The 17220-nt window shown below is 45.9% G+C and overlaps 1 protein-coding gene across 1 annotated transcript in view; it reads left to right on the top strand.

Annotated features, from left to right (window-relative positions):
* The window catches only part of LOC311123596 (phosphatidylinositol 3,4,5-trisphosphate 3-phosphatase TPTE2-like), a 37154-nt gene extending 22909 nt beyond the window's left edge, over positions 1–14245 (top strand). Inside the window, exons 8-11 of the mRNA XM_084197833.1 lie at positions 8075–8172; positions 8388–8483; positions 8781–8851; positions 12688–14245. Of these exons, the coding sequence (XP_084053959.1) occupies positions 8075–8172; positions 8388–8483; positions 8781–8851; positions 12688–12790 (368 nt within the window). The 3' untranslated portion in view covers positions 12791–14245. The remainder of the gene's footprint in view (positions 1–8074; positions 8173–8387; positions 8484–8780; positions 8852–12687) is intronic.
* The last annotated feature ends 2975 nt before the right edge of the window (positions 14246–17220 follow it).

Here is a 17220-nt window from a genome sequence, read left to right as displayed (position 1 = left end):
ACTACCCCCATCTCCGTACCACACACACACACACACACACACACACACACACACACACACACTAGACTACCCCCATCTCCGTACACACACACACACACACACACACACACACACACACACACACACACACACACACACACACACACACACACACACACACTAGACTACCCCCATCTCCGTACCACACACACACACACACACACACACACACACACACACACACACACACACACACACACACACACACACACACACTAGACTGCCCCCATCTCCGTACCACACACACACACACACACACACACACTAGACTACCCCCATCTCCGTACCACACACACACACACACACACACACTAGACTACCCCCATCTCCGTACCACACACACACACACACACACACACACACACACACACACACACACACACACACACACACACTAGACTACCCCCATCTCCGTACCACACACACACACACACACACACACACACACACACACACACACTAGACTACCCCCATCTCCGTACCACACACACACACACACACACACACACACACACACACACACACACACACTAGACTACCCCCATCTCCGTACCACACACACACACACACACACACACACACACACACACACACACACTAGACTACCCCCATCTCCGTACCACACACACACACACACACACACACACACACACACACACACACACACACACACACTAGACTACCCCCATCTCCGTACCACACACACACACTAGACTACCCCCATCTCCGTACCACACACACACACACACACACACACACACACACACACACACACACACACACACTAGACTACCCCCATCTCCGTACCACACACACACACACACACACACACACACACACACACACACACACACACACACACTAGACTACCCCCATCTCCGTACCACACACACACACACACACACACACACACACACACACACACACACACACACTAGACTACCCCCATCTCCGTACCACACACACACACACACACACACACACACACACACACACACACACACTAGACTACCCCCATCTCCGTACCACACACACACACACACACACACACACACACACACACACACACACACACACACACACACTAGACTACCCCCATCTCCGTACCACACACACACACACACACACACACACACACACACACACACACACACACACACACACACACACACACACACACACACACACACACACACTAGACTACCCCCATCTCCGTACCACACACACACACACACACACACACACACTAGACTACCCCCATCTCCGTACCACACACACACACTAGACTACCCCCATCTCCGTACCACACACACACACACACACACACACACACACACACACACACACACACACACACACACTAGACTACCCCCATCTCCGTACCACACACACACACACACACACACACACACACACACACACACACTAGACTACCCCCATCTCCGTACCACACACACACACACACACACACACACACACACACACACACACACACACACACTAGACTACCCCCATCTCCGTACCACACACACACACACACACACACACACACACACACACACACACACACACACACACTAGACTACCCCCATCTCCGTACCACACACACACACACACACACACACACACACACACACACACACACACACACACTAGACTACCCCCATCTCCGTACCACACACACACACTAGACTACCCCCATCTCCGTACCACACACACACACACACACACACACACACACACACACACACACACACACACACACACACACACACACACACTAGACTACCCCCATCTCCGTACCACACACACACACACACACACACACACACACACACACACACACACACACACACACACACACTAGACTACCCCCATCTCCGTACCACACACACACACACACACACACACACACACACACACACACACACACTAGACTACCCCCATCTCCGTACCACACACACACACACACACACACACACACACACACACACACACACACACACACACACTAGACTACCCCCATCTCCGTACCACACACACACACTAGACTACCCCCATCTCCGTACCACACACACACACACACACACACACACACACACACACACACACACACACACACACACTAGACTACCCCCATCTCCGTACCACACACACACACACACACACACACACACACACACACACACACACACTAGACTACCCCCATCTCCGTACCACACACACACACTAGACTACCCCCATCTCCGTACCACACACACACACACACACACACACACACACACACACACACACACACACACACTAGACTACCCCCATCTCCGTACCACACACACACACTAGACTACCCCCATCTCCGTACCACACACACACACTAGACTACCCCCATCTCCGTACCACACACACACACTAGACTACCCCCATCTCCGTACCACACACACACACACACACACACACACACACACACACACACACTAGACTACCCCCATCTCCGTACCACACACACACACACACACACACACACACACACACACACACACTAGACTACCCCCATCTCCGTACCACACACACACACACACACACACACACACACACACACACACACACACACACACTAGACTACCCCCATCTCCGTACCACACACACACACACACACACACACACACACACACACACACACACACACTAGACTACCCCCATCTCCGTACCACACACACACACTAGACTACCCCCATCTCCGTACCACACACACACACACACACACACACACACACACACACACACACACACACACACACACACACTAGACTACCCCCATCTCCGTACCACACACACACACACACACACACACACACACACACACACTAGACTACCCCCATCTCCGTACCACACACACACACTAGACTACCCCCATCTCCGTACCACACACACACACTAGACTACCCCCATCTCCGTACCACACACACACACACACACACACACACACACACACACACACACACACACACACACACACTAGACTACCCCCATCTCCGTACCACACACACACACTAGACTACCCCCATCTCCGTACCACACACACACACTAGACTACCCCCATCTCCGTACCACACACACACACTAGACTACCCCCATCTCCGTACCACACACACACACTAGACTACCCCCATCTCCGTACCACACACACACACTAGACTACCCCCATCTCCGTACCACACACACACACACACACACACACACACACACACACACACTAGACTACCCCCATCTCCGTACCACACACACACACACACACACACACACACACACACACTAGACTACCCCCATCTCCGTACCCCACACACACACTAGACTACCCCCATCTCCGTACCACACACACACACACACACACACACTAGACTACCCCCATCTCCGTACCCCACACACACACTAGACTACCCCCATCTCCGTACCACACACACACACACACACACACACACACACACACACACACACACACACACACACACACACTAGACTACCCCCATCTCCGTACCCCACACACACACTAGACTACCCCCATCTCCGTACCACACACACACACACACACACACACACACACACACACACACACTAGACTACCCCCATCTCCGTACCCCACACACACACACTAGACTACCCCCATCTCCGTACCACACACACACACACACACACACACACTAGACTACCCCCATCTCCGTACCCCACACACACACTAGACTACCCCCATCTCCGTACCACACACACACACACACACACACACACACACTAGACTACCCCCATCTCCGTACCACACACACACACACACTAGACTACCCCCATCTCCGTACCACACACACACACACACTAGACTACCCCCATCTCCGTACCACACACACACACACTAGACTACCCCCATCTCCGTACCACACACACACACACACTAGACTACCCCCATCTCCGTACCACACACACACACACACTAGACTACCCCCATCTCCGTACCACACACACACACACACACTAGACTACCCCCATCTCCGTACCACACACACACACACACACTAGACTACCCCCATCTCCGTACCCCACACACACACTAGACTACCCCCATCTCCGTACCACACACACACACTAGACTACCCCCATCTCCGTACCACACACACACACTAGACTACCCCCATCTCCGTACCACACACACACACAATAGACTACCCCCATCTCCGTACCACACACACACACAATAGACTACCCCCATCTCCGTACCACACACACACACTAGACTACCCCCATCTCCGTACCACACACACACTAGACTACCCCCATCTCCGTACCCCACACACACACACTAGACTACCCCCATCTCCGTACCACACACACACACACACACACACACACACACACACACACACACACACTAGACTACCCCCATCTCCGTACCACACACACACACTAGACTACCCCCATCTCCGTACCCCACACACACACACTAGACTACCCCCATCTCCGTACCACACACACACACACTAGACTACCCCCATCTCCGTACCACACACACACACACTAGACTACCCCCATCTCCGTACCACACACACACACTAGACTACCCCAATCTCTGTACCACACACACACACACTAGACTACCCCCATCTCCGTACCACACACACACACACTAGACTACCCCCATCTCCGTACCACACACACACACTAGACTACCCCCATCTCCGTACCCCACACACACACTAGACTACCCCCATCTCCGTACCACACACACACACACTAGACTACCCCCATCTCCGTACCCCACACACACTAGACTACCCCCATCTCCGTACCCCACACACACACTAGACTACCCCCATCTCCGTACCACACACACACACTAGACTACCCCCATCTCCGTACCACACACACACACTAGACTACCCCCATCTCCGTACCACACACACACACACTAGACTACCCCCATCTCCGTACCCCACACACACACACTAGACTACCCCCATCTCCGTACCACACACACACTAGACTACCCCCATCTCCGTACCCCACACACACACACTAGACTACCCCCATCTCCGTACCACACACACACAACCCTCAGTCGTTCAGTTAATTTCAAGCACAGACTCCACCACAAAGACCTGGGAGGTTTTCTAATGCCTCGCAAAGACACCTATTACAGTGCGTTCGGAAAGTATTCAGACCCCTTGACTTTTTCCACATTTTGTTACGTTACAGCCTTATTCTAAAATGGATTGAATAATTGTTTTTCCTAAAAAGCAATCTACACACAATACCCCATAATGACAAAGCGAAAACAGGTTTTAAGAAAATGTTGCTAAAAAACTAAAAACGGATACCTTATTACATAAATAGTTTTAAAAATTTTCCCCACCGGAAAACCCCCCCTCACATTTTTGCGTTGAGGCACGAACTTAGAAGCTCCGTGCAGTCCATCCTGTTTCCATTGATCATCCTTGAGATGTTTCTACAACTTGATTGGAGTCCACCTGTGGTAAATTCAATTGATTGGACATGATTTGGAAAGGCACACACCTGTCTATATAAGGTCCCACAGTTGACAGTGCATGTCAGAGCAAAACCAAGCCATGAGGTCGAAGGAATTGTCCGTAGAGCTCCGAGACAGGATCGTGTCGAGGCACAGATCTGGGGAAGGGTACCAAAAAATGTCTGCAGCATTGAAGGTCTCCAAGAACACAGTGGCCTCCATCATTCTAGAGCTGTCCGCCTGGCCAAACTGAGCAATCAGGGGAGAAGGTCCTTGGTCAGGGAGGTGACCAAGAACCCGATGGTCACTGACAGAGCTCCAGAGTTCATCTGTAGAGATGGGAGAACCTTCCAGAAGGACAACCGTCTCTGCAGCACTCCACCAATCAGGCCTTTATGGTAGAGTGTCCAGATGGAAGCCACTCATCAGTAAAAAGGCACATGGCAACCCGCTTGGAGTTTGCCAAAAGGCACCTAAAGGACTCTCAGACCATGAGAAACAAGATTCTCTGGTCTGATGAAACCAAGATTGAACTCTTTGGCCTGAATGCCAAGCGTCACGTCTGGAGGTAACCTGGCACCATCCCTACAGTGAAGCAAGGTGGTGGCAGCATCATGCTGTGGTGATGTTTTTCAGCGGCAGGGACTGGGAGACTAGTCAGGATCGAAGGAAAGATGAAAGGAGCAAAGTACAGAGAGATCCTTGATGAAAACCTGCTCCAGAGCGCTCAGGACCTCAGACTGGGGTGAAGGTTCACCTTCCAAAAGGACAACGACCCGAAGCACACAGCCAAGACAACGCAGGAGTTGCTTCAGGACAAGTCTCTGAATGTCCTTGAGTGGCCCAGCCAGAGCCTGGACTTGAACCCGATCGAACATCTCTGGAGATACCTGAAAATAGCTGTGCAGCGACGCTCCCCATCCAACCTGACAGAGCTTGAGAGGATCTGCAGAGAGGAATGGGAAAATTTCCCCAAATACAGGTGTGCCAAGCTTGTAGCGTCATACCCAAGAAGACTCAAGTCTGTAATCGCTGCCAAAGTTGCTTCAACAAAGTACTGAGTAAAGGGTCTGAATACTTATGTAAATGTGATATTTCAGGTTTTTTTTCTTTTATACATTTGCTAAAATGTCTAAACTGTTTTTGATTTGTCATTATGGGGTATTGTGTGTAGATTGATTAGGAATAAGGCTGTAATTGATTTAGAATAAGGCTGTAACATAACAAAATGTGGAAAAAGTCAAGGGGTCTGAATACTTTCCGAATGCGCTGTACATTTTAGTCATTTAGCAGATGCTCCATATTTATTTTATTTTATCCAGAGTCACTTACAGTAGTGAGTGCATACATTTTCATACTGGTCCCCCGTGGGAATCGAACCCACAACCCTGGCGTTGCAAGCGCCATGCTCTACCAACTGAGCCACACGGGACCATTGGTATATGGGTGAAAAAAAAAAAAAAAAAAGCAGACACTGAATATCCCTTTGAGCATGGTGAAGTTATTAATTAAACGTTAGATGGTGTATCAATACACCCAGTCACTACAAAGGTCCAGGTGTCCTTCCTAGCAATGATCAACAACCAACTTGACAGAGCTTGAATCATTTTTTTAAGAATAATGGGCGAATATTGTACAATCCAGGTATGCAACACTCTTAGAGACTTACCCAGAAACACTCACAGCTGTTATCGCTGCCAAAGGTGATTTCTAACATACTTATCTAATCAAGACATATTCGTTTTATTTTTCATAAAATATGTAAAAAATCATGTAAATTCTCTTCCACTTTGACATTAGAGGGTTGTTGTCAAAAAGGGACAATTCAATAAATTATAATCCCACTTTGTAACATAAATGGGTAAAAAGTCAAGGGGTGAGAAATACTTTCTGAAGGCATTGTAGTTGCTAGCTAGGTTAACGTGCCATAGCTGGCCTGCTCGGTGGAGACGTGTACCCGCTAGCCTGGCTAACTAGCTAACTAGCTAACTAGCTAACTAGCTAATCAAACCGGCTCTAAAATTACAATAGCATATTGCCACCACAGTTTCATTAAACAGAACTTTATTGCTACCGCTATGTCTATTCGTACCTTGATCGTCAGTATTTGCTACTCTCTGGCCATATTATCTCTAATATTATTTGGAGTCTCATTTTAAATCATGCATGTCAGTGTCCAGGTAATGTTGTTCTGCACTAGGGTGGCTGTCGACTGATGTTGCAGCATCTTTAACCTGATTTGACCTCGCTTTCTGGCAACGGTGTAATTTGATAAACAACTTATTGAAATGCAAACAGCAGGTGACGAGACCACACTTTAGGCTGCCGTTGACGGCCATGTTGTTTTAGGCCATTTCAAATAGTTATAATTTCACTTACTTAAAAAAAAAAAAAAAAGCACTGTAATAATGTTCGGTGGCAGGACTTGTGTTACTATCACAACATGCTGCAACACAAGACAAGCTATTAACCCTATGATGATGACAGATGGTTGAATGAGAATCCTTTTTTTTCTCTGTGTTCTAGGTGTGGGTAAAGGGAACGGTAGTGACTTGAAGGTGAAAATCATTGTAAGGAAGGAGCTAGTGTTCCTGGGTGTCTGTGCCAAACAACAGAACTGCACGGTGAGGCACACAACCGAATGATTGATTGGATTGATTGGTTAATTGATATATTGATCTGTCCCAGGTGTTTCCTGGTGTTGGTAATGATATATTGATGTATTGATCTGTCCCAGGTGTTTCCTGATGTTGGTAATGATATATATATTGATGTATTGATCTGTCCCAGGTGTTTCCTGATGTTGGTAATGATATATTGATGTATTGATCTGTCCCAGGTGTTTCCTGATGCTGGTAACAACGCAGTGGTGATCAGCCTGCAGGAGGGGCCTGTTGTCAGCGGCGACGTTAAGGTCATGTTTGAGTCCTCTGCTGTGAGTACCTGTGGTTGGGGGAAGAATTTAGACGTGACACAAGAGTACCTGTATTCAGTGTAAGACTTTAGAGGTAACACAACTAACTGGAGCTTGTGTTTGGGGGAAGATTTTAAACGTAACACAACTAATGGAAGCTTCTAGTAAGGGGAACATTTTTAAAAGCCATTCGAAGCTGGTGTATAGGGACATATTTCAAATGTAACACGAATACAATTCACACTCACATAGCCCTTTGGTGTATTTTATCTTCAATATATTGTCTTCTAATAATGCTAACTGTATCTTCCACTCCAGGGTCTCCCTAAAGGATATGAAGACTGTCCTTTCTATTTCTGGTTCAACACCTCCTTCATAGAGGACAAGAGGTATGGCTGTCCACTCCATCTGTGGGAATGAGCCCTAATACTCCAATGACTCATGAGGTCTTTGCTAATATTGTTCTACTTACCCTACCTTCAGTCTTTAACCCCTAATGTTGTTCTACTTACCCTACCTTCAGTCTTTAACCCCCCTAATGTTGTTCTACTTACCCTACCTTCAGTCTTTAACCCCTAATGCTGTTCTACTTACCCTACCTTCAGTCTTTAACCCCTAATGTTGTTCTACTTACCCTACCTTCAGTCTTTAACCCCTAATGTTGTTCTACTTACCCTACCTTCAGTCTTTAACCCCTAATGTTGTTCTACTTACCCTACCTTCAGTCTTTAACCCCCCTAATGTTGTTCTACTTACCCTACCTTCAGTCTTTAACCCCTAATGCTGTTCTACTTACCCTACCTTCAGTCTTTAACCCCCCTAATGTTGTTCTACTTACCCTACCTTCAGTCTTTAACCCCTAATGCTGTTCTACTTACCCTACCTTCAGTCTTTAACCCCTAATGCTGTTCTACTTACCCTACCTTCAGTCTTTAACCCCCCTAATGTTGTTCTACTTACCCTACCTTCAGTCTTTAACCCCTAATGTTGTTCTACTTACCCTACCTTCAGTCTTTAACCCCCTAATGTTGTTCTACTTACCCTACCTTCAGTCTTTACCCCTAATGTTGTTCTACTTACCCTACCTTCAGTCTTTAACCCCCCTAATGTTGTTCTACTTACCCTACCTTCAGTCTTTAACCCCTAATGTTGTTCTACTTACCCTACCTTCAGTCTTTAACCCCTAATGTTGTTCTACTTACCCTACCTTCAGTCTTTAACCCCTAATGTTGTTCTACTTACCCTACCTTCAGTCTTTAACCCCTAATGTTGTTCTACTTACCCTACCTTCAGTCTTTAACCCCTAATGTTGTTCTACTTACCCTACCTTCAGTCTTTAACCCCTAATGCTGTTCTACTTACCCTACCTTCAGTCTTTAACCCCTAATGCTGTTCTACTTACCCTACCTTCAGTCTTTAACCCCTAATGCTGTTCTACTTACCCTACCTTCAGTCTTTAACCCCCTAATGTTGTTCTACTTACCCTACCTTCAGTCTTTAACCCCCTAATGTTGTTCTACTTACCCTACCTTCAGTCTTTAACCCCTAATGTTGTTCTACTTACCCTACCTTCAGTCTTTAACCCCTAATGTTGTTCTACTTACCCTACCTTCAGTCTTTAACCCCTAATGCTGTTCTACTTACCCTACCTTCAGTCTTTAACCCCCTAATGTTGTTCTACTTACCCTACCTTCAGTCTTTAACCCCTAATGTTGTTCTACTTACCCTACCTTCAGTCTTTAACCCCCCTAATGTTGTTCTACTTACCCTACCTTCAGTCTTTAACCCCTAATGTTGTTCTACTTACCCTACCTTCAGTCTTTAACCCCTAATGTTGTTCTACTTACCCTACCTTCAGTCTTTAACCCCTAATGCTGTTCTACTTACCCTACCTTCAGTCTTTAACCCCCCTAATGTTGTTCTACTTACCCTACCTTCAGTCTTTAACCCCTAATGCTGTTCTACTTACCCTACCTTCAGTCTTTAACCCCTAATGTTGTTCTACTTACCCTACCTTCAGTCTTTAACCCCTAATGTTGTTCTACTTACCCTACCTTCAGTCTTTAACCCCTAATGTTGTTCTACTTACCCTACCTTCAGTCTTTAACCCCTAATGTTGTTCTACTTACCCTACCTTCAGTCTTTAACCCCTAATGTTGTTCTACTTACCCTACCTTCAGTCTTTAACCCCTAATGTTGTTCTACTTACCCTACCTTCAGTCTTTAACCCCTAATGTTGTTCTATTTACCCTACCTTCAGTCTTTAACCCCTAATGTTGTTCTACTTACCCTACCTTCAGTCTTTAACCCCTAATGTTGTTCTACTTACCCTACCTTCAGTCTTTAACCCCTAATGTTGTTCTACTTACCCTACCTTCAGTCTTTAACCCCTAATGTTGTTCTACTTACCCTACCTTCAGTCTTTAACCCCTAATGTTGTTCTACTTACCCTACCTTCAGTCTTTAACCCCTAATGCTGTTCTACTTACCCTACCTTCAGTCTTTAACCCCTAATGTTGTTCTACTTACCCTACCTTCAGTCTTTAACCCCTAATGCTGTTCTACTTACCCTACCTTCAGTCTTTAACCCCTAATGTTGTTCTACTTACCCTACCTTCAGTCTTTAACCCCTAATGTTGTTCTACTTACCCTACCTTCAGTCATTAACCCCTAATGTTGTTCTACTTACCCTACCTTCAGTCTTTAACCCCTAATGTTGTTCTACTTACCCTACCTTCAGGCTTTAACCCCTAATGTTGTTCTACTTACCCTACCTTCAGTCTTTAACCCCTAATGCTGTTCTACTTACCCTACCTTCAGTCTTTAACCCCTAATGTTGTTCTACTTACCCTACCTTCAGTCTTTAACCCCTAATGTTGTTCTACTTACCCTACCTTCAGTCTTTAACCCCTAATGTTGTTCTACTTACCCTACCTTCAGTCTTTAACCCCTAATGCTGTTCTACTTACCCTACCTTCAGTCTTTAACCCCTAATGTTGTTCTACTTACCCTACCTTCAGTCTTTAACCCCTAATGTTGTTCTACTTACCCTACCTTCAGTCTTTAACCCCTAATGTTGTTCTACTTACCCTACCTTCAATCTTTAACCCCTAATGTTGTTCTACTTACCCTACCTTCAGTCTTTAACCCCTAATGTTGTTCTACTTACCCTACCTTCAGTCTTTAACCCCTAATGTTGTTCTACTTACCCTACCTTCAGTCTTTAACCCCTAATGTTGTTCTACTTACCCTACCTTCAGTCTTTAACCCCTAATGTTGTTCTACTTACCCTACCTTCAGTCTTTAACCTCTAATGTTGTTCTACTTACCCTACCTTCAGTCTTTAACCCCTAATGTTGTTCTACTTACCCTACCTTCAGTCTTTAACCCCTAATGTTGTTCTACTTACCCTACCTTCAGTCTTTAACCCCTAATGCTGTTCTACTTACCCTACCTTCAGTCTTTAACCCCTAATGCTGTTCTACTTACCCTACCTTCAGTCTTTAACCCCTAATGTTGTTCTACTTACCCTACCTTCAGTCTTTAACCCCTAATGCTGTTCTACTTACCCTACCTTCAGTCTTTAACCCCTAATGCTGTTCTACTTACCCTACCTTCAGTCTTTAACCCCTAATGCTGTTCTACTTACCCTACCTTCAGTCTTTAACCCCTAATGCTGTTCTACTTACCCTACCTTCAGTCTTTAACCCCTAATGTTGTTCTACTTACCCTACCTTCAGTCTTTAACCCCTAATGTTGTTCTACTTACCCTACCTTCAGTCTTTAACCCCTAATGTTGTTCTACTTACCCTACCTTCAGTCTTTAACCCCTAATGTTGTTCTACTTACCCTACCTTCAGTCTTTAACCCCTAATGTTGTTCTACTTACCCTACCTTCAGTCTTTAACCCCCTAATGTTGTTCTACTTACCCTACCTTCAGTCTTTAACCCCCTAATGTTGTTATATTTACCCTACCTTCAGTCTTTAACCCCTAATGCTGTTCTACTTACCCTACCTTCAGTCATTAACCCCTAATGTTGTTCTACTTACCCTACCTTCAGTCTTTAACCCCCTAATGTTGTTATATTTACCCTACCTTCAGTCTTTAACCCCTAATGTTGTTCTACTTACCCTACCTTCAGTCTTTAACCCCCTAATGTTGTTATATTTACCCTACCTTCAGTCTTTAACCCCCTAATGTTGTTATATTTACCCTACCTCCAGACTGGTCCTATCTAGAGAAGAACTGGACAACCCCCACAAGGCCAAGACCTGGGATCTGTACAAGGAGGACTTTGGAGTCACCCTGTCTTTCTCTGAACCATGACCTCTAACCTTTAACCCCTGTCCCACTCTGAGCCCTTAACCCCCGGTAACAACCCTGTGTGTGTGTACCAAATATCACCTTATTACCTGTATAGTGCCCTTGGGGCCTGTATAAAAGGAAAGCACTGTATAGGGAATAGGGTACCATTTGGGATGCAAGCCTTCTCTGACCCCTGACCTTTAACCTCTGACCCATGATATCCCTGGTCAGACTAAAGGGTCTGCACTTCCTGAACTAGCCAAAGACACTCCACTACCAGAAATGACTGGCTTTGTCCCAATCATCTATCCTTCCTCCCGAAGGTGTGCACTTGTTCATTTCCTTTCCATCATTTGATAAAGCAAATTACTGGTATAAGAAATATGGTAGAAACTCTAGCCTGTGCCTCCACCAATCCAACGCAGGAAGCAGCGAACGTGTGTACACTTCAGGAGAAAGGAGATATTATTGGGACCGACCCCCTGATGTCTGTCTGTTTGCACTGAGCCGTTAGACCACTCTCTGTGGTCAATCTGTGGATCCACTCTGTTAGACCACTCTCTGTGGTCAATCTGTGGATCCACTCTGTTAGACCACTCTCTGTGGTCAATCTGTGGATCCACTCTGTTAGACCACTCTCTGTGGTCAATCTGTGGATCCACTCTGTTAGACCACTCTCTGTGGTCAATCTGTGGATCCACTCTGTTAGACCACTCTCTGTGGTCAATCTGTGGATCCACTCTGTTAGACCACTCTCTGTGGTCAATCTGTGGATCCACTCTGTTAGACCACTCTCTGTGGTCAATCTGTGGATCCACTCTGTTAGACCACTCTCTGTGGTCAATCTGTGGATCCACTCTGTTAGACCACTCTCTGTGGTCAATCTGTGGATCCACTCTGCCATGTTAGCATGATTTTCTATTACATTTCAAACATTTCTGTAAAAAAAAAAAAAAAAAGGGATCATTTGGATGTGAGGGATGTTCAACACTAAAGCCTTAAAGATGATTGTTGTGGAAACCTTGAAGAATATGGGCTGGTTTCCCGGACATGGATTATGCCTAGTCCTGGATTAGGATAATCTGAAACCAGGCCTATAAATTAAACCTTGAATATTATATTCTAATATTCTCCTGTCAATCCAAAGGTGTATACTACAAAGCAAGATCAATAAATTAGCAAACTAAGCCTAAATGATCTGAAATAACTTTTTATTTGTTTAATAAGGATAAACTTGAAATGGGCATGGTCCCATTGACTCAACAACCAGAAACAAATGTCTGAGTTTAGCTTTCTTAATGAATCAGAAAATCAATAGTTATTTCTGGTTGTTTATCAGTTAGCTGGCTAACTCGTTGAACCAGCTGTGTAGTAGCAACTCTCTGGACAGTGAAATGGGCGGTAGCTGAGGCAGATTGGGTTTTCTAATTCACTACAATATCACAGTGTGTTCCAATTAAAAATACACCTACACAGATTTCCATATGTCATGTTTTTTTTCTTCATATTTTACTCCAATAACACATTATACTTGTACATACTATAGATGACAAAAGGGACAATGTTCCTGCTTTCACAGAGACCACATTCACGGTAAACGCTGCATATGTCGGCTCAATCGGAAATTACCTTTTAAAATGTCAATCTCGCTATAACCATTGACTTCCGCGGTCCAGATTTGAATCTAAGCCTAACTTAATACAGTCTAGTCTTTATGAGTGTAATGACAGTGAAACCCATTTAACCAAAGAACCATACGTGTGTTTTTCATTTTCAGATGATTACTGATTTTATTTTTATCATATTATAAGTTTACTGTAATGTCCAGAGTCTCAACAGGCATGGAAGTGACTTGTACATGTTGTCATTTATGTTGTCTGTATGTTAAATGGCATATTATTATATTATTATTATTATTATTATTATTAATATAAAGACTGGGTGATTCATAACGACTATACAACTAGAAATATACCGTATCACAACCTTCCAAAAAACTCAGATTCTTCGGTTGAAAGGGTTCTGTTGTAAATGCATTCCTGTGACGACTTCTCAGACCGGAAGGAAGTAGTGTGTCTCGTGACGAGGACGAGGAATGATGTCGCTGCCGTGTTTACCCAGGGTTACTATGGAGACACGTTCAGTAGCCGAACGTTAGCGGACGTTGCAGATAGAAATTCCATGAACAGAGCTGATGTGATTCCTTGTTCTGCATGTCAGAGAGGCATGTTTGCAGATTTCTTTCTGAACATTTCAGGGAGGTTCAGTGAGCCTGACCTCACACTTCACAAATGGCACACTATTCCCTTCATAGTGCCTCAGGGCTCTGGTCAAATGGCACACTATTCCCTTCATAGTGCCACAGGGCTCTGGTCAAATGGCACACTATTCCCTTCATAGTGCCTCAGGGCTCTGGTCAAATGGCACACTATTCCCTTCATAGTGCCACAGGGCCCTGGGTTATGTTGTCATTTAGCTAAATGGGGTTATGTAATTCAACTACTGAACAAAAATATATTTTCCGAACCATAAAATTAGCCTAAATGATATAAAAGATCAGAGTTTTTTTTTCCATCAAACAGGCAAAGAGTCAATACAGGACTAAGATTGAATCATACTACACTGTCTCTGACGCTCATCGGATGTGGCAGGGCTTGAAAACTATTACAGACTACAAAGGGAAGCACAGCCGCGAGCTGCCCAGTGACACAAGCCTACCAGACGAGCTAAACCACTTCTATGCTCGCTTCGAGGCAAGCAACACTGAAGCATGCATGAGAGCACCAGCTGTTCCGGATGACTATGTGATCACGCTCTCCGTAGCCGATGTGAGTAAGACTTTTAAGCAGGTCAACATTCACAAGGCCGCAGGGCCAGACGGATTACCAGGACGTGTACTCCGAGCATGTGCTGACCAACTGGCAAGTGTCTTCACTGACATTTTCAACATGTCCCTGACTGAGTCTGTAATACCAACATGTTTCAAGCAGACCACCATAGTCCCTGTGCCCAAGGACTCTAAGATAACCTGCCTAAATGACTACCGACCCGTAGCACTGACGTCTGTAGCCATGAAGTGCTTTGAAAGGCTGGTCATGGCTCACATCAACAGCATTATCCCAGAAACCCTAGACCCACTCCAATTTGCATACCGCCCCAACAGATCCACAGATGATGCAATCTCTATTGCACTCCACACTGCCCTTTCCCACCTGGACAAGAGGAACACCTACGTGAGAATGCTATTCATTGACTACAGCTCAGCATTCAACACCATAGTGTCCTCTAAGCTCATCACTAAGCTAAGGATCCTGGGACTAAACACCTCCCTCTGCAACTGGATCCTGGACTTCCTGACGGGCCGCCCCCAGGTGGTAAGGGTAGGTAACAACACATCTGCCACACTGATCCTCAACACGGGGGCCCCTCAGGGGTGCGTGCTCAGTCCCCTCCTGTACTCTCTGTTCACCCATGACTGCATGGCCAGGCACGACTCCAACACCATCATTAAGTTTGCCGACGACACAACAGTGGTAGGCCTGATCACCGACAATGATGAGACAGCCTATAGGGAGGAGGTCAGAGACCTGGCCGTGTGGTGCCAGGACAACAACCTCTCCCTCAACGTGACCAAGACAAAGGAGATGATTGTGGACTACAGGAAAAAAAAGAGGACTGAGCACGCCCCCATTCTCATCGACGGGGCTGTAGTGGAACAGGTTGAGAGCTTCAAGTTCCTTGGTGTCCACATCACCAACGAACTATCATGGTCCAAACACACCAAGACAGTCGTGAAGAGGGCACGACAAAGCCTATTCCCCCTCAGGAGACTGAAAAGATTTGGCATGGGTCCTCAGATCCTCAAAAAATTCTACAGCTGCACCATCGAGAGCATCCTGACTGGTTGCATCACCGCCTGGTATGGCAACTGCTTGGCCTCCGACCGCAAGGCACTACAGAGGGTAGTGCGTACGGCCCAGTACATCACTGGGGCCAAGTTTCCTGCCATCCAGGACCTCTATACCAGACGGTGTCAGAGGAAGGCCCTCAAAATTGTCAAAGACTCCAGCCACCCTAGTCATAGACTGTTCTCTCTGCTAACGCACGGCAAGCGGTACCGGAGTGCCAAGTCTAGGTCCAAAAGACTTCTCAACAGCTTCTACCCCCAAGCCATAAGACTCCTGAACAGCTAATCATGGCTACCCGGACTATTTGCACTGCCCCCCCACCCCATCCTTTTTACGCTGCTGCTACTCTGTTAATTATTTATGCATAGTCACTTATAGACACCGTATTTAAAGGTATGGCTTAAGATAAATGTACTGAAAACCCGATTTTAAATAAAAACTCCACTAGTAAATATGTTGGCCAGCAAGTAGGAGGGATTTCAGTGGTTGAATTACATTTATTCTGAGCACGGAAGGGAACCTGCAAAGCCATTACGCACCTTC

This window comes from Coregonus lavaretus, assembly GCF_964263955.1.
Source record: "Coregonus lavaretus genome assembly, contig: HAP1_SCAFFOLD_400, whole genome shotgun sequence".
NCBI classification, from domain to species: Eukaryota; Metazoa; Chordata; class Actinopteri; order Salmoniformes; family Salmonidae; genus Coregonus; species Coregonus lavaretus.
The sequence above is the reverse complement of the archived record's forward strand: the minus strand, read 5'-3'. Positions and strand labels throughout refer to the sequence as shown.